General features: G+C 37.1%; 1 protein-coding gene across 2 annotated transcripts in view; it reads right to left on the reverse strand.

The window, feature by feature from the left end:
* Positions 1-23186, reverse strand: part of BRINP3 (BMP/retinoic acid inducible neural specific 3) — a 266574-nt gene extending 243388 nt beyond the window's left edge. The window contains exon 1 of one of the 2 annotated variants that reach the window (XM_070939292.1): positions 22951-23186. In XM_070939292.1, the coding sequence (XP_070795393.1) occupies positions 22951-23186 (236 nt within the window). The remainder of the gene's footprint in view (positions 1-22950) is intronic. The other variant, XM_070939293.1, reaches the window with a different exon arrangement.
* Positions 23187-27639: the final 4453 nt, after the last annotated feature.

Here is a 27639-nt window from a genome sequence, read left to right on the forward strand (position 1 = left end):
GCACGATATAGCTGCAGAGGAACACTGAGAATAAGAAAATATATTAGATTATGTTATGTTAGGGAAAACTCGAGAGTAGGTTTTTTCCCATACTTTAAAAAAAAATGCATAACCTTCCCACAAGTAAAAGCAAAAGGAAGCATTGAAAGGAAAGATTCTAGCATAGAGTACACTTGCTCAGATAGATTTCATTCAATATCCTGCTTTGTGATGGTATGTAGTATGTAGTAATGATCTTGGGAGACAGGAAGAAGACCTGTTGCCTAGGTTGCAGGTTTTTTCCTGTCTTCCCACTTACTTGGGTGAGGAGATTAAGGGAGGGTATCTCTTCATGTTCTGGTTCCCTTTGCACTTTGATAGTTCCGTTCCTTGCAAATATACCTGTATTGCTGTTACCTTTTCAAGAGCAAGAGCTACCATATGAATGATGGAGCTTGTTGGTTAGTTTTTTAGCCTGAGAACTTTCTTGCCATATGAACAGATGGATTTTGCTTATGATCTACCACAGTGGTGGGTTGCTCCCAGTTCTGTCCAGTTCTTGAGAACTGGTAGTAAAAGCAGTGGGAGGCTCCATCCACCCACCCAGATATCATAATGGACGATCTGCGCATGCACAGAAGTGTGTGCGTGAGAGTGAGCAAAGCAAGCACGCACACACACTCCCGTTGCGAACCAGTAGTAAAGGTTAGTAGAACCCACCCCTGATCTACCACCAGCAGAAAGAATTCCATACCCGGATTTTCCCCGCAAATAAGAGCATGATACTTCTTCCCAAATCTTCCATTTCTGGAGCTGCCACTACCCAGGATCAGTGGTGAAATGTAAAATTTGTTACTACCGGTTCTGTGGGCGTGGCTTGGTGGGGGGTAATATGACTGAGTGGGTGTGGCCAACTTTTTTTTTTTTTACTTTTAAAACCATTTTTTCTACAATCTCTTCGGCTAAAAAGGTTGTAAAAAATGCTTTTAAAGCCTCTGATGATCCCAGCTGACTTGCCTGATTGGCAGAGGTTTTCTTTTTTTAAAGCCTCTGACAATCCCAGCTGATTTGCCTGATCAGCAGAGGCTTTTTTTCCTTTTAAAAACATTTTTTCTATAACCTTTTCGGCCAAAGTGGTTGTAGAAAAAATGCTTTTAAAAACCTCTGATGATCCGAGCTGAGCTGCGCGATCATCAGAGGCTTTTTTTCCTTTTAAAAACATTTTTTCTATAACCTCTTCGGCCAAAGAGGTTGTAGAAAAATGTTTTTAAAAATTTTAAAAAAGCCTCTGATGATTGCGCAGCTCAGCTGGGAATGGGGGGGGGGCAGGAATTTTTGCTACCGGTTCTCCGAATCACCCGCCTCCATCGCTACTGGATCAGGTGATCCGGTCCAAACTGGGAGCATTTTACCCCTGCCCAGGATTCAAGGCAACAACTGCTTAAGCCTTCATCTTATAAACAAAACAAGAAACATCTTTGCAATGGTAAAGCAGAGACCTTTATTAGAATTTCTCAGAACTTAGACTGATGTTGATATGTCAGCTCTCACCTGAAAACATTAGGTATTTGGGTCTGGATGGACTAAAGGAGAAATGCATTTGGCAGGGGAACTGTCAGAAACAGTTCTGCTTTTCTCTCCCTTCCTCTAGGACAAAGTGTGTTACCATGGCTCAAAGCAGGAGTTGGCAACCAGGGATGGCCCTTATTACTGTTCACATTGGCTGATGTGATGAGTATTGGACACCAAAATATCTAGCAGATAACAAATTGCCATCCCTGGCTTAATTTGACAGGACAGGGCAGGACAGGACAAGACAGGGGGAAGGGGAAGGGGGAAAGGTGGGAAAGGAGTCCCTGCAAATTTTACTACACTAGTCATTACTGACATTGCATCACTGCTTTGATGCTGTGACTAATAGCTTAATTTTACATGGGCGGTAGCTTAATTTCAAAGGCTACAGCAAGTTATTAATTTAGTGTGCATTGTATGTCCTTATAACTTGCTTCTTGGGACTGTGAGATGTCCTTCCAAAAGGATGAGGAAAACAGTAAGAGAAAGGGGATATCAGAAAGTGTGAAAGAAGGATTTTTGAAAGAAAAAGTCTGCATAGTACACAAAAAATTATTTGGGTTTCTGGGTCTAATCAAATTGATGTCCTCATACCTATCAGTATTCTTCTCCTAAAATTATCTCCAAGTACAGACGTAAGACAGAAAAAAAAACTGTTGCTCACTCCTGCTCTTATCCACAACTAAAAATTGATTTCATATCAATCAATTCTTCCTCCTCCTTCTCCTCCTCTTCCTCCTCCTCATTTACTGCCACTAAAGTCCTTGGTGGTATAGCACCATTCATGGCAGTCTCAGTGTTTGTGAAGCATAACAACCATGGTTTGATTTCAATGTATGATGGTTTGATTTTGAGCCTAAAAATTATATTTCCATAGTAAATGTGTCATAAGACCCCTTTGGGTTTGGTGTAATAAATGCAGGCATTCTGAATCCTAACAAAGCTAGCCTTGAGATTTTTTTAAAACACGTATTTTATGTTTTTATATTTAAGGCAAAAGTAGAACAATACCACTTATGAGTGAGCAAAATAATTAAATGTGAGCTCCATAAAAGCTTATACAGTTTATTCAGCTGAAATTGATTATATAGGTTTAGATCAAGTATATATACTAGCTCTGGAATTGCTTAGTTTAACAGAGCCTTAAAATATTTTTATAATTTCTAGTATTCAAGCTTTGAACAGAAAACTATTTACAATTCTAGGGCTAAGGAAAAGCATACTGAAAAACAGAAAGATTTTGCCATAGTAATAAAAGTAAAACACATAATGTGTTGAATTATGTTGGACATATGCATAAGTGCATAATATGTTCACCATTCAAAGAACATTCTCTATCTTATATTGTGTAAGTCAAACGGGTCTAGACAACATAATTTAAGACTACTGTAAAATGCTTCCCCTATGAATCAAGCAGCAAAACTAAGGGGCATTAGTTATTTTGGAATAGTCAAAGCAAAACATTTGAAAAAGATTATGTGGAGTAATGATTATATTTAAGTGGCAGGGGTGCTTTCTTTCCCATTCATGTTTTGCATTTTTACAGTGTCCCAAAATATCCTTTCCAATCAGAACATACTCCAAATGTACTTTAACTGATTTCTCAGCTAGCATGGCCACTTCTGAAAATTCTGGGAATTAGCCCACATCTAAGGGGAGGGTCTAGGTTTAGGAAAGAGCACTGTTAAACATTATCAGGGGATAGCCTGGAGGTCCTAATGAGGAGCTGTCAACCATCAAAAGGAGCTCCACTGCTATCTCAATCTTGGTAACAAGATTGAAAGTGGGGGGGAAATGTATTTATTCTACACTATGACCGTTCTTTGGAAGGACAGATACTGAAGCTGAAGCTCAAATACTTTGGCCACCAAATGAGAAGAGAGGACTCATTGGAAAAGAGCCTTATATTGAGAAAGATTGAAGGCAAAAGGAGAAGGGGACCGCAGAAGATGAGATGGTTAGATAGTGTCATTGACACAGTGGACCTAGATTTTGGTGGACTCTGGGAGACATGGATGATAGGGGAGCCTGGGATGCTATGCTCCATTGGGTCCTGAAGAGCTAGTCAAGACTTAGCAACTGAACAACAACAACATTAATAAGAAACATTCTATTATGGCTCCATCATTGTTACTCTCCAATTCCAGTGAATGCATCAGAAATGCTCATTTCTTCTCTACTCTACACCCATTTTGGAGACCTCCCTCTCCTTTGACTTCAAACACCATCTAAGGCTGAAAGTTCTTCACAGCCTCAAATAGTGCCAATAATGGTTAGTTGTTGCATCCACAATTGGGTGAATCTCATTTCATTTTGTGAGTCCCAACCTGGGACTATATGCACTGAATTAAGCACATCAAAACAATTCAAGAGTCCAGAACAACAAATATACAAGTCTCTTTCCCCCAGTAGCATAAAATCATGGATACAGTGGTGGTGCAATGGTTAAAATCCAGTATTGCAGTCTAATTCTGCCAACTGCCAGCAGTTTAATTCTCACCAGCTCAAGGTTGACTCAGCCTTCCATTCTTCCAATGTTGGTAAAATGAGGACCCACATTGTTGAGGGCAACATGCTGACTTTGTAAATCACCTAGAGAGGGTTTTAAAGCACTATAAAGTGGTATATAAGTCTATGTGCTAGTGCTAAGTGCTATAGTCAGACTCCATGCACGAAATAGGCATGCAAGTTGTACATTTTAAATAGTATTCTTACAAATCACAGTATTTTTTCCTTGCAAGGACTATCATCTTTTCTTTTCCAGCAGACTGAACTGAAATCAATGAACAAGATGGATGCTGAGCTGCACTCTCAGAGGGACAGACAACTAGGAATTTAAAATTGGGACTTGTGGTTTAAATGATTCATTCAACCTGAATATGGATGTTTCCCATCTGAGCCTTCAGAACATGTTGTAGAAGCCCACAGGACAAAAAAGAAAAGCCGGCACAGCCTGCCAGCATTTAAGTCTTCACCCAGGTGTGCATAGTCCTTGTGAAAATTTGCTTGTATACCCTATGGTTGTCAGCAGAAACAAATCTGTTGTACTTGCCAATTGCTTATTGCTTGGTTAGAATACTGTGGTCAGTACTAAACTGTATCTCTTCATTACATTTGGACATTCTCATTGGCTTTCCTTGGCACTACCACATAAATGAAGTATGCCTACCTGCTCAGAATGATTAATTACAATATGATACGGTTGGGTTCACAGCTCTAATCTCAATGTGCCAGGCTTCAAGAACAAGTCTCAGGTTATAAAGGAAAATCTGATGCTGAGTTTGCACATATAAATTTATGAGCACTGTAAAAAAACAAAATGAATTAGAGAGTGGATTGGGCATAGCCACTTGTTTATTTATTTATTTTTTTACATCTGCAGTTCTGTAATATTGTTCATACTAACAGGGAAGAATAAGCCCCTGTCTCTTACTTCTACACATATAAAAACTATAGGCCCTATTTCAACAACCAAGTCTTGTCTGTGGTTTAGCATATATTGGTATAACTGCACATGAAAAGGTTAATATAAGGGATAAGGACAGAACAGAAAAAAATAGGGTTTGTTTTAAACTTGAAACAAAATTCTTTTTTTGTTAGAAAATTCTATGGACCGTGGTCCAGTGGAACAAAATTAAGGGAAAAATGTTCAAGCGTTTGTTTCAGAGTACAACTTAGCTTTGAGTTTCTAAAAAAAATAATAAAAATGAGAATGTTTTTATATCAACCTACCCAACTAGGCTGATATGAGAAAAGCTAAAGTTGAATTTAGGGATATCAGCATGACTGTTAAAAACAAGAAGGCAACAAATTAACAAAAAAGGGAAGAAGAAAGAAAAGTCAGTATTTTAATCAGGGATAAGTTTCAAATAACTAGAAACAAGCTCTGATGCACTAAAAGAATCCTTCACCCTTTAGAAACAAACAAACAAACAAACAAACAAACAAACAAAAACTATTTAGCTTTAATTTCAAGGACTTTCCAGTTCCAAGATTTATCTTCTTCAGTTTTTTTAGTGGAGTAGCCTTCTTCAGATGGAACTTGTATACTGTATAACTGAGTGTTTGTCTTAGGCTCTTGTCTCTTGATCAGTGAGTAAGCAACAACCATAGACAGGGAAGATCTTTGCAAAAATGCATCCTCTGTGCTAATACAAACGTTTCTGGACTAGAAGTCTCTTCCCAGTCATTTGTGCGTTAATCACCTCTGATTCGGACCACTCCAATGAGTTTTACATGGGGATATCCATGGGCAATACTCAGAAGCTACACCTTTGCCCACATTAACGTCTGTATTTTGTGAAATGCAGTGGCTTATAGAGCAGAGGGTTTCCCAATGCAATTCAAGACTTTGGTTGCTTCAGGAATTAGGATTTGTTCCAGAACCCAGTTGTAAAGCATTTTGTAGTACCTAAGCAATACTCCTTCTCTATAGCTGTTCCTGTTCTGTGAAACAGTGTCCCCCTGTGGTCTGTTTCAGGCCCAACCCAATCCTGTGATACTTTTAAAAAAACTGTAAAAATAAATAAATAAAAGGTTCTTTCAGTGAGGCAACCAATCCGTTCTCTAATAGTGTATTTGGTTTTATGACTGTGATTGATTCATTTTTCCATGTCCCAATGTGCTCTATGAATTATTGTATTTTTGGTTCTTGTTTTATTACTATTATTATTTTGTTATTTAAAAACCCCAATATGTAAGCTGCTTAGATCGAAATAGCATACATGATGAGAAATAAAATAAGTATCTTTATATTGTTTTCCATAAAAGACCCACATTGGGACAATCTGTGAATGAAAGATGGAAAACAGGTCCAATCTTAAAGTGCAAATCTATTGCCCTAATATTCATCTGTCTTGTTTGTTTGTGCTTTCTTTTTTTAAATATTTTATTAGTTTTAAAAGTAAAACAATGGACATTGCTCAACATCTCTGGTTTCTAACATTTGCGTCAAATTCAAGTTAATAAGTAATATATTCCTTAATCTATATACAAATTTACATATCTCCTATTTCATTATATATCAAGTATGCAGCATTTTACTTCCTAAACAGCTATACATATATTTAATAAACCTATATTACATTCACAAATTCAATATACATTGATATATTAATATACATTGATATATACATTTCCAGACATTCATTATCCCTTGTTTTTGTTTGTGCTTTTGAGTCAGTGTTGACACCTAGATTGGTCCCTGCAATGTTGACTCCTGGTGACTTCCTGGACAAGTCCTTGAAGTTTTCTTGGCAAGATTTCAAAAGTATCTTGTCACTGTATGCTTCCTAGGGCAGAGAAAAGGTGACTGGCCCAGGGTGATACAGCTGGCAGACTAGTATTCAGTCTCCTAGTGTTTAGCCTCCTGCTTTGACAAGCATAACAAACTGACTCCCAGATTACATACACTCTTCTTTTTATTCTTCACACAATAAACATAAGGGAAAACATTTGCTTGGGGCATCCTTTAATTCAAAGAAAGTAGAGAAAGGGATTTTTTTTCTCTCCTATGCCTGAGTTTGTTACTGTTTGTGTGTTGTTGTTGCTGCTGCTTGACTTTAAGGGATGCAACCTCATAATCATATCCTTTGAAATGGACTTTTTTTTATTATCAGGTTTAAGGCTATTTCTGCTACATCTGCATACCAAAGAAAAAACATGAATTTAAACTACCTACGGGCCTAGCATTCTGAAATTAAAAGCAGCTTCAGATAAATCCATTCATCTGTGGGGTAGATCTTTATTTGAGAACCCGGAAAATAAGATCACAAAAATGAAACTTCTCACTAAAAGGTTATGTTTTCTTTGTGAACTGATCTATTGTGCTCCCTGATAAGGCTATCAAGGGTGGGGAATGCTGGCAAAAGACCTTTCTGCCACATTTATTTATGCCAAGCTAAAAAAAAGGGGGGGGGGGTATTGGACTTAAAATAAGCTTAAATCTAACCTCATTTACCAAAAAACCCAGTATATGTGTGCATTTCTAAACAATTGTTTTAATTGAGGCCGAAATTATTTAATGTCTTTTAAACTGTTTTTTAAATTTTATATGTTATGTTTTATCTCGGCTGTTCACCGCCCTGAGTCCTGTTGGAGAAGGGCGGTATAAAAATCAAATCAAATAAATAAATAAATAAAAGAATAATCCATAGCTAGATTTGTTGGCTTTTAACATACTGTTGTAGTGCTGCCTTTAACAATTTGCTTGACTAGTTGAAATCATATATTTACTTGAATTATGTATATCCTGTGCTTTAGCCTGAATTTTTAAAAAAAAAAACTCATGAATTTCTTCCAGTATTTTATTGTCATAACAACTCTACGGTCTTTTTTACACACTATATACTTTGGAGGGGGAAAATAAAGCATGCTTGACAAACTTCAAAACTGAATTAATTCTCACACTTAAATTTAGAATATTTAATCTATGCAACTTTACTTTGAATACAACTAACTCCTCCTATGTGGTGTCCAATGCTTACCAAACATTAATGATCCCTTTTGACCTCCACTATAAAGACAAAAGTCCTAGAGAGGTCTCAGAACAATAGAGCTTCCCTAGGTCCTCCATCTCACCCTCATATCTTGGTTTTGGTTTTCAGTTTTATCTAGCAGAATGGCTATCTGTGGAGAGGAGCAGACACATAGGCCCGGCATATCTATCCCTACAGACTCCAAACCTAATAACATATTTTAAGTTAACATAACATCATGCAGGGAAAAAGTTAAGAAATCAAGAAGTGGGAAGTGGCAGGCTTCCAGGCTCCTTTCTGATGCCTAAACAACAACAACAACAACAACAACAACAACATAAATCAATGCCAGAAACCTAAATTGAGCTAATTGACTGAGGTGAGGAAGATTGGGTCATTTGGGCTATGAGGTCTACAGTATAAGGTCTTGAGTCAGATTAGGCTAAAATATTGAAACTGATTATTCAGTTAAGATAAATTAACTTACCTCATTCGACATTCAATTATCTCCATGCTATGATGATTTTTTTATATAACCTAGCTATTTCTTAAGGCAACAGAGGAAGCCAAATCAATTTTTCTTTGACAAAACTATCCACACTAGCTGGTGTGCTGATTTACTCAAGTTGAAGTTTAGCCTAGAGTCAGATTCTCTTCTAAATGCAGCCTGCTCAAACTGCACCTTCTCTACTTGGGAATCTCTCTAAAGTGAAAAGTGCTGGAAATGGGATTGCTACAACCTTAGGTAACATTTGTTGCATAATTACTGTCTATGCAATGAGAGATGAAATGCACTTTGACAACCTTTGCTTCAGTATTAGACTCAAAAATTGAGCAATTGGTATATCTGTGCCCCATCTGGTTGAGTGTTACATAAAAGAAACTGTATAATTCTAGTTGCTGTTCTACTTCTAACACTCTTAATAATGTCACATGCATTGTCAGTACCCCTGACTTGATGTTTAGCCAATCAACCCTTTCAGACTAAAGCTGATATTTTTGATTCTAGGGGTGTCATCAGTACATCATATGAAATTGCATTGGGGTATTCCAAACTTATATCATACATACATACATACCGGGGTGGGTTCTACTTACCTTTACTACCAGTTTGCAACAGGATCGCGCGCGCGCGCTTCGCTTCTGCGTACGCACAGATCACCGATGATGACATCTGGGGTGGTGGTGGGGGGCCTCTCACCGGTTTTACTACCGGTTCTTGTGAACTGGTCTGAACCGGGGGCAACCCACCACTGATACATACATACATTCATACAGTAGTGGCCAAAATTGTGGAAACCTTTTGAGAAAAGTGTATTTTCTAAAACTAGCTAATAACACCACTTTTTTGAGTAGTACCATAAAATTATATATCAATGGAAAGATAATTTAATCAAGAATGTAATGCAATAACTTTTATGAAGGATTTGCTATTAGAATAGCAGTTACAGTATAAAGAAGAAAAGTGAAACATGTAGAAAAAACAAGATATACAAAAATTATCACCATGTCAGTTAATACTTAGTTGGGTAACCTTTAGCATGAATTACGGCCTTACAATGTCTTCCCATGGAGTCAACCAAGTCTTTTAGTTCTGCAGCCGTTATAATGTGAAACCAAGATTGAATTATTGCTTCTATTAACTGGGTTTTATTGCTGGGTCGCTTCTGACTAACAAGCTTCTTTAGCTAGCTCCATAGATTTTCAATTGGGTTAAGGTATGGGCTATTCCCAGGCCATTCCAGCAGTGGAATATGATTATCTTGAAACTCTAAAAAAAAGTGGTGTTATTAGCCATCAGATCTCAACAATACACTTTTCTCAAAAGGTTTCCACCATTTTGGCCACTACTGTACATACATACACATACACACACACACACACACACTTTCTGTGAAGAGCATTTTTTTTCTAAAATTATTTCATACAAGTAGTTTTCAACTTACAACAGTTTGTTTAGTGACCATTCAAAATTACAACAGCCCTGAAAAAACTTATAACCATTTTTCACACTTACAACCACTGCAGCATCCCCATGGTCACCTAATCAAAATTCAGACCCTTGGTAAGTGACTCATATTTATGAGTCTACATAACTACAACTACAATGTCCTGGGGTCATGGCATCACCTTTTGTGACCTTCCGACAAGCAAAGTCTATGGGGAAGCCAGATTCACCTAACAACCTTGTTACTAATTTAACAACTACAGTGATTCACTAAACAACTGTGGCAAGAAAGGTCATCAAATGGGGCAAAACTCACTTCACAAATATCTCACTTAGTGAATTGTGGTTGTAAGTTGAGGACTACCTGTATTCTGAAACCCCTGAGCTCCCACAAGTCTACTCAAACCTTCCTTTTGTGGACGGGTGCTGCTTTTCGATGTATTAGCTTAGGCATCCTTTCCTGAAAATAATTTTTTTTAAAAAAAATCAAATGTAATGTTATGATATTACAAATGAAGAGTTTAAAAAAACACATACTCATTTCATTTATTTAGAAAGAATTTATTTGGTAATCTTCATTCAGAATCCCAAAGATCTAAATCTTTTTTTTTTTTAATCTGTTGATATCCACAACTTTGAAAAGTATATAAAATCATTGTAAAATATTTATGCATGGTATTATAAAGGTAGACAGAGTTTCTGTTGATTTTTACTAACTGCTGTGTGTTGTGAATGTGAGAATCGACATTTTTATTTCTGTATATTTTTGTGTATCCCAGGAGAGAGTGTATGTTTGCTTTGCAAGAGCTTTTCCCTGGAAGGAACTTGACTGGTTTGTTAATAGTGTTACTAATGCATTAGAAGCTAGCTACTAACCCTCCGTGAACAGCATACAATATCAGTACCTCCAGAAGAAATCAATCAAAGCCAAAGAAGATAACAAAAGTTTGCATTCTGAGGCATTGCCCATTGCCTTAAAATCAATTATATCAAATGGAAATGACAAAAACCGAAAGGATAAAGGAAATGTTAAAGCATTCATTCAGCTGCTGAACTTTTCATGAGGCAGAAAGGGTATAAACGTGTACATTCGAAAGAAGGAAGAAGAATTGGTCCTGTTCTTACTGGATAGGAGCTCTCTAAAAGGCAGCTGAAGCCATTTCATTCTTTCTCCATTTAGCAGCTGTTCCCTAAATCAGGGGTGAGGGCCCTTGTGATAATGAGCTTTTTATCATGAGTCTTTCACACAACTCCATCCCTCTATCACACTCCTGTTCACTGTCTCTTTCCTAATTTCAGTTTGATGGGATGCTTCATTATATTCTTTGTGTGCTCTATTGCTTGTTTTCCCTATGCCTCTCAACTTTTAATGAATCCTCAATACCATTTTTTATTCTTCTTTATTCTTTATATTGCCTGAATATCATTAGGTGGGAAAAAAACCCAAGAATTTATAACACAGTAATCTGGAATATCTTTGAATCCATCTATTGATGCCGCAGTTCACCTTCCTATAGAATTGATTCAGTAGACTAGCTTCAAATGTCCCAGGAAGTCCCTGATTTTTGAGCACAATTGAGACCAGAATTTCCATTGCTAACCAAGTTAAGTGTGTCATGCCCGATTTTATGAGCTTTTTGTCACAGTTATTATAAATAAATAAATCGCTGCAGTTGTTAAGTGAATCACATGGTCATTAAGCAAATCTGGTCTCCCACAGACTTTGCTTTTCAGAAGCTGGCTGGGAAGATCACAAATAGTGATAGCAATAGCACTTAGACCTTATATACACTTCATAGTGCTTTACAGAACTCTTTAAGTAATTTAAAAAGTCAGCATATTGTCCCCAACAATCTGGGTCCTTATTTTACCAACCTCAGAACAATGGAAAGCTGAGTCAGCTGGTCAGGATCAAACTCCTGGCAGTGGGCAGAGCCCATCTGTAATACTGCATTCTAACCACTGCACCACCATGTGATCATCACATGAGCCTGGGTTGTTGCAAAAATCATAAATACATGCCATTGCCAAGCATCTGAATTTTGATCATGTGACCATGAGAGTACTGCAATGATTGTACAAGCAAGGACCAGTTGTAAATGCTGCTGTAACTTCAAACAGTTGTAAACACATGGTTATGGGTCAAGGACTACTTGTAATAGGTGTCTGTTACAGAATGTGTACTCTCCTCTGTAGTGTATTAGTCACTAACCCCAACACTGATTATTTTCATAGCTGCTGTTGTGCTTTTCTGCTCAGATAATGTGAGGAGGCAAGTTCATGGAGTACTAAGAAGGGATAATTAGAGCCCCTCTGGATGGCTGTACCTTGTGCAGACTCGATAGCTACTGCAATAAAAACAGCTTGAAGCTTCTGCTGAGAATATGAATTGAATTCAGATCTGCCAGTAATACAGGTTGCATCTTATTGTCCTGAGGAAAGTAGCTATCCCTTTCAAATAAAAGTTTACATTTTGCAAGTATCTGTACGGAACAACTTTATAACATTGGATAATGTCAAAAAGTATTTGTTTGAAAAGCTGTAAATCATAAAAATAAACAGCTACCGTGTTTCCCTGAAAATAAGATCCTGTCTTATATTTTTTTGAACCCCGAAATAAGCATTTGGTCTTATTTTCGGGGAGGTCTTATTATTTGGGGGCGTGTGGAGCAAGACGGGGCTCCTCTTGCCATCTTAACTGATTTCCAGCTCTGTCTCCCTAACCCTAACCAGAGGAAATGGCGGGAATGGGCTGCACATGCGGTTAAATATTTTCAGGGAGGGCTTATTTTCAGAGAGGCCTTATTTTTGGGGGGAAGCTTATTTTAGCACATGTGCTCAAAAGCCCGATTGTTTTCTGTTTTCCCTAGGTAATACAGATCAACAGACAATACTTGTAGAGATATTTTTGGTCTGCAGGCTTTTGGATGAAGGCCACAGGTTGTTTACTCAGAAATAAACCCCATTAGTTTGAATGAAGTTTATTTCCAGCAAATATGTGTAGGAACAATGTGTGAAAAGCCAATGTGAGATTTCCTGTTCTACACAAAGCTTGAACAAAACCAAAACTCTTCCGCAGAATTGTAGCACTGTTATTTGTAAAATGACAGATGGCATAACTGCAATAAAGATCTTACAAAAAAAATATATGTTTAAGCCAAAACTGACCCTCCCGAGCCTGGAAAAAAAAGAAAAGAAAAAGAAAAACATCTCTGTGGAAACAAACAAACAAAAAAATTTTTTTGTGAATAACTGTTGCCTCTGCCGAAAATGTCTGCCCTTATTAACTCCTTTGGAATCTTAAATGATAGAACAGACAGCGTATTTAAAAGCAAATGAAAGGAAACTGTAAACAAGGGTGAAGTTTCACATCTAAAATCCTCAGACAAGCTGCAATAATGGTCCCATTTCACTTTTTCCCTCTCTTCAGTCCTGTCTGTTGAGAATAGGCAAAATCTGTAATTATTTTAAATAAATGTGGATACAACAGAGTTTTACATGTCCCTCCATCTAGGGGGCTAGCACATTATGCATTTTTAAAATCTTAAAATTATTATTGATACAAAAATCCTTTTTAAAAAATACATGTGTATGTATATTCCATTGGCAAGTTATTTTGCCCTACTCTGATTTAAGATTAAAACCTAATTAATATGAAATGCTGACTATAATTCCCAATCCGTAATATAAACTAGCCACTTCTAGTGCTCCATAAGTAATGACAACATTTAGGCTTGAGGTATTATATAGGAAAAGAGGAGGGGAGGAAAATGAACATAACTTGTTACTAAAGTTGAAATTTATATCTGAAGGTCACCCTTCTTGACGATAGCCAAAAGCAATTTACAGATTGGTGAAAAATTGGTTAAAAAGAAAACAAGAGTAGAGTAGAGTAGATTGTTTTAGCTTTTTATTCTGTAACTGAAGATGTTCTAGTGAAAGCTAAACAAGTTTCTTTGCAGCGTATTTACAATCTTCATTCTCACAGTGGCCCATAAACAGAATGCAATCCAATCAGCTACAGAGGTTAGTGGTTTCTCAGCACAGGCTCAAGAACATTAACAACACTAATGTGTACTAAACCTGAATCTCCACACAGTTTAGGTTCCTGTGAGTCTCTATCAAGCTCATGAAGTGATTTTATTTCTTATCCCTTCTGTTGCGTTTCATTTTGCTCTCATATTCAGCTTCAGTGCTAGAAACCCTTATTCCCTTCTGCTCTTCTCAATTTCATTTTTATTCCATTTTTTTTAAAAAAAATATTGTCATTATAAACTCATGGAATGACAACAGAATTTAAGGAATAATCTGAATAATAAGAGGGAATATCTGGATCCTTTTCGATCAGGATTCAGACCTGTGTACAGGACAGAAACAATTTTGATTATGCTTTGATTATGACCTGGGCAGGATGTCAGTAGTGCTCTCAATACCATCAAATTTAGTATTTTCTGGATTAGGTTAGAGAGTTGAGAGTAAGCAACATAGTGTTGAGCTGATTCATCTCCTTTCCTTGAAGTTGATTTTAGTCGATGATAGGGGAAGGGAAATCCTGTCCTCATATCATAATATGCAGGGTGCAACAGGGTTCAGTGCTCCTTTTTAATATCTAGATGAGGTTGTTGAGTGAGCTTATCCATCACCATGGGGTGAGGTATCATCAGTATACATCTCAGTCTCTGGTAAATTAGGTGATGCTGTTAACATTTTACCACAGTGTCTGGAGGTTATGAGATTCTGGATGGGAATCCATAGACTTCAAATGAATCTTGGCAAGACTGAGTAGCTCTGGGTTTGGGGGCATACTGGGTCTAAGATAGTGCTGAATGGGATTGCACTGTCCCAGACAGATCTAATGTGCATCTTCTCCTGAACACACAATGCCTATTCAATGTGCAGGTGGTAGTTTGCACAGCTTTGGGTTGTGCACCAGGGGTGGGTTGCCCCCAGTTCAGACTGGTTCACAAGAACCAGTAGTAAAACTGGCGGGAGGCTCCACCCATCATCCCAGATGTCGTCATCGGCAATCTGCACATACACAGAAGCTTCTGCACATACGCAGAAGGTGCATGCGCAATCGAAACAAGTGCGTGTGCATGATCCCGTTGTGAACCGGTAGTAAAGGTAAGTAGAACCCACCCCTGTTGTACACCAATTGCGCCCATTTCTGGATTGGGAAACTCTGTTAATAGTCTCAAATGCCCTAGTTACTTTCCGATTGGACTATAGTAATACACTGTACATAGGGCTGCCTTGAAGAATATCCAGGAGCTTCAGCTGGTACAAAATGCAACAGCACAGGCGGTTTTGTGTGCTTCTAGGGCAGTTCATATTACATTTCTGCTCTATGAGCTGCATTGGTTACCAGATTGCTTCCAAGTCCAATTCAAGGTGCTGGTTTTAACCTTTAAAGCCCTTCATGTCATGGGATGTCTTATCTGAAAGATAACCACTCCCCAATTCTATCAGCCCAGCCCATTAGTTCTGGCAGAGAGGACATGTGTGAATACCATCTACCACAGACCTATATTTAGCCACTCACAGACAATGTGCCTTTTCTGTTGTGATACCCACCTTATAGAACATTCTCCTCATCTGAAGTGAGGTTAGCTCCATTCCTTTTAATGCTCTGGAAGACCTATGCCATCAGGCCTAGAGGTCCCAGGGAACTGGAACAATGTTTTTGCATTGAGGAGCTGGAGCTACAAAAAAACCTTGGCTACGTAGGGAAAACCTGGCTAGAAGAAAAACACACATAGACCCTACGAAGAAGTAAGAAAATTTATATATATATATATGTATATATACATACATATATACATATACACGGTATATTCTTTTTTACTGACTATTGTACTCTTCCATGAGAAGAGTCACTTCTCATGGAATGGACACTATAAATTATAGAGAGAAAGAGAGAAAGAAGCTAGAGATGATAGTAGCTAACTAGCTAGCTAGACAGACAGACAGAAAGAGACAGAGACAGACAGAGGAACAGACAGACCTGTTTCTTTTCAACAAACATCATAATATTCAGTAGTATTTTGATTGTCCTGTTGGTAGGAAAGTATTCAGATTTCTAATTTTAATATATGAGATTAATAGGATTTTGGCCAAGTTATGCCAAAGGGAGTTGTGTATTACCCTTCTCCTCACTAGTCATAAAGTATAATTTATGATCTAGCCATTAAAGAATGTTAGTCCTGAGGAGTTTGTGTCAGATTGTTTCAAGGGATTCATTAAATTGATGTTTGTATTATTTCCTCTGCATTGCTTTTAAAATAGATTCATATGATCTGAAGAGAAACCAGATTATTAAAATAGAGATAAATACGGGGAAAAGACAGCACATCAATTTCCAGCTTTCCCATCAAAGAGCCTAAAAAGAAGATCTGATTAATTAAGGCAGAAAATACCTTATTCCAACTTAAACAAAATAAATACATTTTTTACTGCTACCCCTTTAAAGATCTGTGTGGCCTTACTTTGTATGTTTGCATGGATGCTTTATTATTCTGTTCACATCCTGGAGGGTTTACCTTGTCATTGTGCATTCCTCCTTTCTTGTGTAATCTATGTCTAAGCACTTTACCTTTGCCTTGTGGTCCTGAGGCTTCATTTTAGTCACTATTATAGTCTGAACATTTTTCAGTGACAGATTCTTATTACTGTGGTTTTAAACTGATTGTTTCTTGTAGAATCATCATGTCACAATTAATTGGGCGGTTCTTCTACAATGGATTGGTGGTTGTTTTAGCCTCACAATAAAACTGTCACTCTATATTAATATCAAGTATTTGTTGATGAACCAAGGGTCTACTCAGATTCCCATATTAAATATATATTTTTAAAATCTTTATTATGCTGTGTAATTTATTATGCGTTAGATCGCATCACGGGTTTGCTGTTATTAAGGAAGACTCAGCCTTAATTATATCAAACATTGTAAAGCTTTCTGAGAGGTATCATAGTTCACTGGAAAACAATACAAAAAGAATTAGAATGCAGTAAGTTTTATTGGGATCAATTAAAATGTCAATATTTTCCAGTTGACCTTAATGCAACCTAGAACTTGTACTAAATGTAGCCTAATTTAATTTGCGTAATAGTCTTGCAAATCTTTTTGAAGTTTATGCAAATGATTCTTTTTTAAACCATTCCAACCTACAATACACTGGAACACTATATATCTTTTTTGCTGTGTTTATTTATTTATTTATTTTTTGGAGTGGGGGGGTTGTTTAGAGGCCTTTTTTTTTTCTCTATATGTTCTGAAAAGTTCACCTAACTTTTTTAAAAAAATCCTTCTCATGACTGCAACATTTACATTGAATCTAATAAAAAAATTAAACATTTTATGACACTAGGACGACAAAAATATCATAAATGGTTTAATCATGCTTCACTGAGTTTCTTTCTTTTCTATGCACTGCAACCCCCAAAACTGTTGCGGATTACTAGCTGTGATCAGGAAACCATTTGCTCAACTGAAATTGGTGAAATAGCTACAAGCATTTGTTTAGATGTTTAATATGGCTCTGGTAGCACATATGTCAAATAGGTCCACTGGAATAACTATAATACATGTTATATCAATCTGTCTTTGAAAGCTTCAGTTTATTTAAATCAAGCCAGCTGTAAAGCTTATATTTTCAGACTCAGCCCATAAATGACATTGAACAATCCAGGCAAAGTTCAGGTCTTTATTTGCTCACACCCAATAGGCAGAATCTTGCCCAGCTAAACCAATACTATTCTCACCCTAAAGTCAGGAGTGGGCTGCTGGGGGTTCGCAGGGGTTCGGGAGAACCTCTAGCTAAGGTTCTGTGCAGTTTGGAGAACACCCAAATCCCACTCCTGGTTGGCCCCTCCTAGGAGGGGCCATCCCACCCCACCCCTCCTAGGAGTCCCCACGCAGCCTGTTTTGGATACAGATAACTGCAGGGCATGCGTGGAGGCTCAGTGAGGGCAAAAAATGGGCGTAAAGTTTGGGAAGCCTGGGGAGGCCATTTTTGCCCTCCCAGAGGCTCAAGGAAAGCCTCCAGAGCCCAGGGAGGGCAAAAAGCCCCTGCTGCCGTGGTGCAGGAGGCTGGCTAGGCCACACCCACCATAGCCATGCCCACCCAGCAACCGGGCAGAGAACCCCTTGCTAACATTTTTGAAACCCACCATTGCCTAAAGCAGTGGTCCCCAACCTTTTTATCGCCGCGGACCAATCAGCCTTTGATAATTTTACCGTGGCCCGCTGAGCGCGCGCAGGGGTGGGGGCTTTGGGCCACACGTGCGTACCTGCGTGGGGCTCTCTTCCCTGGAGCCTTTGCGCACGGCCCAGGAGCTTTTGCGCACGGCCCAGGAGCTTTTGCGCACGGCCCAGGAGCCTTTGCGCTGCAGCGTTCATGTCCCCCGGCCGCTGCGCGGCCCGGTGCCAGGTACTCCACGGCCCGGCACCGGTCCGCGGACCGGGGGTTGGGGACCACTGGCCTAAAGTATATAGCCAGGGAGATTCTAGGGAGCGGCTATCCTAACTCTCTGTCTTCAAATCAGCTCTGGATTATATTGCCTCTTGTCTCAACTCCCTCACCACCATGGAATGTGCTCCTTCTTCCTACGAAACTACCCTGTTCCCCCCAAAATAAGACTTCTCCTGATAATAAGACCAATCGGGCTTTTGAGAACATGGCAATAAGGCCAAGGGCTTATTTCAGGGTTCAAAAATGATAAGACAGGGTCTTATTTTCGGGGAAACACGGTACTGCTTCACTGTAGTCCATCACATCACTTCACCATTTATAGACACCATTCATCCCAGATACAACTTCTAGGTTGTAACAGATATGAAATAGTAAAAAAAAAAAAAAAAAGATATTTTCTTGAATATAATACATTGCAATTATATACATTTTCCTGATATTCCTATACCATCATTCAAGAGTTTTTGCTTTTCAAAATCATCCCATTTGTGATATTTGAATCTTATGTGTCATTTATATGCCATCTGTTTTTCTTCCTTTTCTCAGACATGTGTCTGTTTCACAGAAACTTAGTATCATGGTGGGCTAAGATTTAGAGTCAGAGGAGGAGTCAGTTCAAGAATCAGCTTCAGAAGTACTGACAGACAATGAGCAGCCAACTCCAGCACCATTAGATAGAGTATTGACTGAGCAGACAGAAGAGGTGAAGCAAAACAGAAACCAGTAGACACAACTGCTATTGCTCTCTGAAGATGAGGGCAAAGAACTAATGCAGGAACTCATCAGGCTTCAAAGTGAACAGACTAAAAGTGTTCTGCAAGACTGATCACAGAGAAGAATTTTGGCACCACTAAATGAGCTACACTGGGGCTGCTTATATTAAAATGGAGCAAGCACAGGCTCTTTGATGACAACTATCCATTAACTCCTACACTATATGCCTTGATTCATGTACCTTACAATCCTGATTTTGAACCTGGGTTGGCTGACAAATCTGCCACAAGTTCTGCTCCTTGACATCTGCCTGACTACTCTCCTCTTGATTTGGAAAACTTGTAAACCAAATTTACTGAACTTTGTAGGAGAAACTTGTATCCCTATTGCAAGTGTGTGTGTGTGTGTGTGTGTGTGTGTGTGTGTGTGTGTGTGTGTGTGAGAGAGAGAGAGAGAGAGAGAGAGAGAGAGAGAGAGAGAGAGAGAGAGAGAGAATGTATGTCAATGGTGGGTTGCTCCTGGTTCTGTCCAGTTCTTCAGAATCTGTAGTAAAAGTGGCGAGAGGCTCTGCTCACCTTCCCGGATGTCATAATTGATGATCTGTGCATGCCCAGAAGCTTCTGTACATGCACAGAAGCACACATGCACAGAAGCGTGCATGTGCACGCACTCCCATTGCGAACGGGACAGACAGAACAGGTAGTAAAGGTAAGTGGAACCCACCTCTGGTGTATGTGTGTGTTTCCAAGCATCATTTAGTAAAGAGAACAAATCCTCCCATTTGTGTATTTGAATGCTTGGCCTTATTTAAACATAAGTGGCTATAAGTAGGTATAAGGTTAGGAAGACTTTAGAAATAAGTTGGCATATACAATATTGGGGCAAAGTATATTGTTTCAAAATAGATGGCTCTGGAAAGTTATATTTCTGTCAGCAGTGGAGAAACTAAGGCTCATCAAATTGTAATGAACCTCTGTTCCCAAGAAATCAACCAAGAATGGTAAGAGATGCCAATTGGTATAGTTCATCCACTATTTATTAGAAGTATGTAGCAAGGACCAGGGAGTTTTAATTTATTTGGAGTATTCCCCCTAGTTATTTTGAAATTGTGTAAATTTGGAGATTATCACGCAGAAGATTATCATGAGTCCTAAAAGTAAATTTTAATGATGATGTCCCTGAAGAAATTCTATTCCCTTGTTGTTTGTCTCTCTCAAGACAAACTTCCTACTCTGAACAAATTTCAGTTTCAATTTCTCTCAATCTTTCATATATCTTGTTTTACATTCTATATCCTTATCATTTTATTACTTTTTAAACAATGAAAAATTTCTATTTTTTTCTAATAATTACATACAATCTTGTTTCCAATAAAAAAAAATCCCCTTAGAAAGCAACAATTACACATATTTTTCCTCTATAAGTACATATTTGTTACTCTTATTTGGAGAATTCCACACCAAAATTACTTGCGTTTAAGAACTTGGGAAGGGCATATTTGAAAAGTTAATATCAAAATGCAAACCGAATGAAATTCTTGGTCATTTTTGATAGCCACATCAAATATGATGGACATGATGACTTTGCTATTTTCTTACATTTAATCCTACGAATGGTGTTTCAGCAAAATTTACAATAAACAGAAGCAGTTAATCAATTTTAGATTTATGGAAGCCATTCTTTGTGGCAAACATTTCATTTAATTTAAAAGGTCAATCCCTACTTATTCTGCTGAGTACATTACAACAAGAGGTTATAGTAAAGTGACACTTGAAAAGGCACATTGTACATGAAGGATATTTTTGTATTTGCATACCCATATCACTACACCAATACTGAAAGCAGAAATGGTAAAATCAGTACTCATGTATTATATTTTGTTGCCTTTTGTTGACCATTATAAAACAAAAAACAATATGCTCAATTAATCTGTATATATGTTGTTCTGATGGTTCTCTCTCCTCCCTTATATCATTGACAACTAAATATAAAAAAAATAAAAAATACAATAAAAAATACAATAAAATACAATATATTGATTGCTCCCCATATGTCCCAAATGCGTATTTCAGAACCATGTTCAATGTAGACTTCTTAATGTTTCTGCCTACCACAAAAGAATCTAAAACAGAATTGACCTGCAACACAGTGCCCTCTGGTGCATAAAAAAAAGCAAAAGCAAAGGAATATAAATCTTTAGAACATAAAAACAATCAACAATCCTCTTCCCAAGCATATATTTAAGGAGCAGCTATGATTTGCATGTGAACATAGATAGCACCAGTAGCACCGGTAAACAAAATGAACAAAATGCTGGAAACATTCAACAACAAAACAATTCACAGCAAATGAATGACCACCTGTTCGAATGACTTCAAGATCATGAAGAAGCAAGAAATATCAATCAGTTTCTTTCATTATCAATCTATTTTTTTAAAAAAAAAAAGATTCTAAAGAGTTACAATACCAGTTTTCATCAATAATTAAAATACTTTGTTAACTATATTTTCTAATTTTATCCCATTGGTGCAGTTTTCTTACTTTCCTCTTTTCAATATAAGCAACATTTCAGAAACAAGCAGGAAATCCATAACACTTATTTCTAATATGTACCAACATTTTCAATGTGCAAACTCTCATCCTCCCAGCCTGGAGGAATGACATTAATAATGTTCACATTTTGTGAGTATGTATCATTATGCCTAAAATTTCCTTATTGTTTTCCATTCCCTAAATCCATGCTTTAACAGGTATTGTGTAAAAGACTAGCATATAACAATTGATCTTTACCCATAATGCATTCTAAAAAAAGAAGGCACCCCCTTTCTATCCAATTTGCAGTCAACCAATTAAGCTATACGGTGCAGACCTTCAAACCCAGGACAGACTTCTGTTTAAATTAGCAACTCCATTATTATTGCCTCACTTAAATGAAATTAAATTGGAAGCTATTAAAGTACTGAAACATTTTCTTGATGCTATTAATAAATTACCTCACAATAGATTAGAGTATCATAGGATAATCGATGCATCATACTCCATGTGTTTCAAAGAAACCATGCTGAGAAAAGCTAGTTGGGTCTGACAGACAATTCTGAAGGTTCTTAACAAGCTTTGGTAACTCTGAAAGCAAAGAAACTAGATATGGTATTTCTGGCATGAATGCATTAATATTTTATTGCATTTTATTTCTAATTATTATTTAGCAAAGATATTGTGGAAAGTGTGTAGGGAAGTTTACATCCCTACTTTGATGTTCCAATCAGGATGTTTCTCTAAAGAAACTATTTTTAATGTTTAAAAATATTTTTTTTAAAAAAAAAACTATTTGCAATTCAGGAAAAGCCTCCACTGATGCCAACAGGAATGTGGCTATCTCAGTAACATCAGGGAACAAGTGTGGATGTGTCCTCCACTTTTGAAGTATGACTTTTCTCTAGCATCATGTATTTTCTGCAAAAATAAGTACGTGCAAAGAAATAAGAAATATACATCAAAAGTAGATTAGGAATTAAAATTAAGTTTTTTCAGCAATACATGAAACTCAGTCAACATTTGTGATCAACTTCAACAATGTCTTCACTCAACCTCTTCATCCGCCATCACTCTAGTTCTCAAGAGGCCCTAGTTCTGAGTAGAATCTTGGCATAGAATTTTAGAATGACCACTGACCTACCCACTGACTTCTTATATTCATGTTCCTCCCTTTTCCTTCAAGAGGTGTTGTGCTATTTAGATATAGCTTCCCCAAAGCTTCACACTGCCCATTGTGATCCTAAATGCTTCATACCTGTAAATCTTGTATCTTGTGCTAAATCCCTGTCGGCTTCTGTCCACAAAATCTGTGTATTCCGGGGAGCGATGGAAGGGTCCCTTATCAGAGAGAAGCCAGTCGAAGGGGCTTGTGGCATGCTGATCCGAACCAGCAGCAACCGCTAAAACCCAGCAATGAAGACTCAGGGCTATCCACTCCCATAGAGCCATCAGAGAGAACAATTCAGCACCAGCACTGCATCGCCATATCATGCTTCCGCTGGGGACTTAGAGTCTTCATTCTCTTAGCTGTCCCTTCACACCTACACAAAACACAAAGGAAAACAGATCATCTTACTTTGATCATACTTGTCAAGCACCCCTCCTGAAAGAAATAGTAGTCAAATGGCTAGAAACAGGACGACGGTGGCAAGGGGAGAACCTTTCTTCTGTCTTGCCCCTGTGACTGCATCTGAATCAGTACATTAGGCTTGTATAGGCGTAAGGAAGTATGTGAGATAACAGTATAAGTAAATGTCTTGAACCTGTGGAATTGGCTGAACATTTCCATTTGTATGCAAGCAGAGACTGGCAGAAATGAAGTGCCAGATGGAAAGAGCGATTTACTTTATTCCTTTTCTCTTTGTCTTCAGCAGACATTTGCATGGCATAAAGTCCCATTTCAAATAGTGGAGATTACAGAACCCAAACATTTCCTCCAGATTCAGTACTGATACCAGATTTTCAACAGATTTTCTATCGAAGCATGGGTTCAATATTCAGATCAGATTTTCAGTGTCACTCCTCCCTACCATCCCTCCAAAATATCACTATGATAGCACTGGGAAAACCTTTCATCAATGAACGGATTACTTTTCCTTCCTTTAACTTCCTACACTCCACCAAATTGGAGCTTCTCAGAAAGGACATGGGGATTTTCTAGAGTATGTTTGTTTGCTTTTTAGAAGAGGTGAAAGTCCCATTGAATGAATAGATGTCTACTCTTACTATTGGCTAATAATTTTGTAAGAATAAAGGTGATTCTGCAGATCTGGTCTGTCCATTGCAGTAATCTAGAAGATTAGTAGTACTTATTGCTTAGAATACTACTTCTAGTAATCTTGAAGACTCTTAGAAAAGTAAAGTTTCTATCTCTTTGTTGCCATTTAGTTGTCCTCCGATTTTTTTTTCAGCTCAGGTTTAATGATCCTATTTTTCAGCCCAGTGCTTTAGCTTTTAGCTCCTGCTGAGATATGGAACATTAATTAATTTAAAGATTTTCAAAGGACAGCATTAAAAAAATCCTTACAAAATATTATTTCAATATAAATATAAATGGATAATGTTATTATCCATATAGAATGTTTCACCTTCAATATTGGAATTTCACTGCCACAAATCAAGAACTGTGTTAGCAGAGGTTACACAACTATATTAGGGATACATAATTTGATTCTCCTGAGATGTTTTGGCCTTCAGTTACCATTGGACCACATAACCTATAAAGAATTATCCAAAACTTCTGGAGGACAGATAGCTTGACTATTCACAAAGTAATAAGAATACAAATCCCAATTATGTAGTATCTCACATATTTAGTAATTTGAAGACAATCTTTTTTTCCTGAAAATATTGCTTACTCCTCCCCATAACTGTACAACTATGCACATCGAAGTATACATTTGGTATATAGGTATATGTCATGTACCATTATATTATATAAATTCAGCTGGAAAGCTAATGAGTGTTTGCTGACCTGATAACAAAGCTGAGCATCCTGCTATGTAATTTGTAGAATTCTCCTACATAGCTTACAAACAGATACAATGAAAATTTTAAAGTGAATATTGCCTTCATCACCACAAAGCAATATTACAATAGTTTACACTTCTTAATTTTCTTGTTGCCACAGTTATTACTACTAGAGTCCTTCTATAGCATAGATCTTGAATTGTGCTGAAAATTTGAGCCTCTTTTCATTTGTTTTCTCAAAAATCTTTATATCTGTCATCTGACTTCTAGTCAAATGACAATGCTCCTATTTCCTCAACTTTATCAATAGTTTTCATGTCATTCTTTCTCAGTGAAGAGTTTTTATTTTTTCCTTCCTTCTTGTTCTTTTTAAATTGCTTCAGTTTCCCTTTTTTCATTTTCAGTTCAGCTCAACAGAGTTATACTATAATTTTACTTTCAGCTATTTTTCGATATTTGCATAACAACCTTGATTCAAGTTTGGTTTAGGTTTGATGCCAATTTAGCAGGCAAATATTTTTTCTTTCTTTCAGTAATTTGCGTAGGAATATATAAAAGAGCATGGGTGTTTATATGATCTCTGAATCAATTGACACACGAACTTTATTTTTTTTAAAAAAAAATAACTTTAGTTTATTTATCTATATACACACCCATACACACACATGTTTCTCTCTCTGTGAATATATAAAGATAAATAATAATAAGCAAACCAAAAAAGGAAAAAGAAACACCCATATCTTCAATTAAACAATTTTAAATTCAAAAGAAAGCAAGATTCAATTATTATAAAACATCATGAACTCTTTTCCAAAGAAAACATTTTGCATCATTTTGATTAGTAAAAAAAAATACTTTAAAAAATGATGAATTACTTGGTTACTGAATCTATTCCTTGACAGTCAGAGTAATAATAATTCTCAAGTCTCTCAGAATATGATAATGCACAGTGTAGCCAAAGCTGGAGAAAATATAGAGTTATTTTAAGTAATTTAGAGCTTTAAAATAATCCTATGCTATTCTCCAATAATCAATCAATTCATGCATTTTCTCCATCTTTTTTCTTCTATTCTCCACTATGCCCCCAACCTAATATAAATTGCATTCATTTGGGTCAAGCTGATTATGTGACAACTCACTCATTTTTTTTTTCCTAGAAGGAAAAAAGAATTGTAAAAACTCAGCAACTTTCTAGAAGTATATGTGTAATGGGGAACCCAAAGATTCTCATCATATGATAAGATTATGGAACTGTGCAAACACTGTGAATAACTGTAAAGTATTTTGCTTGCTTATCTGCTTTTAGTTGCATGTTTTAAAGATTTGAGTTGTGGGATTTGAGATTTGGGAATCAAATCCACTTGAGAACTGTTTTCCGTATTATTTTTTTTAAAAAAAATGCATTTAAAATGATTTGTCTTGCTGGAAAGGGAAATAATGGTGTCTAGTTCTAGATAACATTGAGTAATGACTGAAATTACTGATATGATAGTTTAGAACTGGCCAATATTGGGCTTGTTGTTATCAGGGAATGCTACAAGTGCATAGGCATAATTAAGGCTCCCTTTAGCAGCTGGACCAAATTCTTAATCTACACATTCTCTTACTGGAAAGCATTGGGTAAATGCCTGAACTGTCCAAAGTCATGATGGGCATGGAGAAGAAATAGCCAAGACATCATGGCAGTGAACATATGGAAGATTTAAGACAAAAGAAGCAAATAGCATGAATTAACAAATGAAATACACAAAATACAAATAAAGGGTTATTTGTGAAACCACAAGAGAGCAAAAGGGTGCAAATAATGCCAGTCTGATTTTTTTTGAGATAAATTGATAAATACGTGTGTGGAAATTACTGATTTTCGTTATGAAAGAAAAATCTAAGATGTATGTCACAATAGAAATGAATAACTACTATCATATAGGCAGTTGTGGGTCCATATAAAAGGGATTCTTAGGTTGAACATAGTTACATGCCACATTCCTGATATGGTAATGGTACCAATGGTGAAATCCAAATTTTTTTACTACCGGTTCTGTGGGTGTGGCTTGGTGGGCATGGTGTGGCTTGGTGGGCATGGCAGGAGAAGGATACTGCAAAATCTCCATTCCTACCCCACTCCAGGGGAAGGATACTGCAAACTCCCCATTCCCTCCCCACTCCTAGGGGGAAAATATTGCAAAATCTCCATTCCCACCCCACTCTGGGTCCAGCCAGAGGCCGTATTTGCCAGTTCTCCAAACTGCTCAAAATTTCCACTACCGGTTCTCCAGAACCTGTCAGAACCTGCTAGATTTCACCCCTGTGGTAATCGCAAAGGAACTATTAATTTGTTAAGTGACATAAATAGATATGTAGGAATGTAAAGAGAGACTACAAAAAGGGTGATTGAGCTATTCAAGATCTATCCAAGAATAAATCAGAATGGTGATTCTCTCTGTTAGATGATGCAACAAGCTATGGAATGCAAAGAGAGATTATACAAAAACTGATTGGGTCATTCAAATATCCAAGAATAAATGGAAATGGTGATTCTCTCAATCTCTACTTAGAAAAAAGTCTGTTTGCTTCAAAAATATGGATTTAAAACTAGTTCTATCTTTTGGCACACATAGCAAAGGAATGAATATCTAAAAGGATATTATTCATATCCTTATGGGGTATGAGAGAATTAGTGAAGATGGTGAAATGAATGAATAAATGTTAAGATACTGGTAGAAAAGTAATGATATACACTGTGAAGAAAAGATGTTTGTTGAAAGAAGTGAAAATGGTGTGTGAAAATGAAGAGATTAAACACAATGCAGAAAAAATAAAATGTCACCAGAAACCTGAAAGTAAATTGAATGCAGTGGGAATGAGGTACTTAAGAGGTGTGCATAGAAAAAGAGACAGGATCAAGAATGAATGGAAGTGCCAAATGAATGTTTGCATAGAGAAATGAATGGTAATCACAAAATATTTTAAAGTG

The sequence above is a fragment of the Pituophis catenifer genome, unplaced genomic scaffold, assembly GCF_029215685.1.
Source record: "Pituophis catenifer annectens isolate HBS135680 unplaced genomic scaffold, rPitCat1.0.hap2 SCAF_3, whole genome shotgun sequence".
In the NCBI taxonomy this organism is placed as follows: Eukaryota; Metazoa; Chordata; class Lepidosauria; order Squamata; family Colubridae; genus Pituophis; species Pituophis catenifer.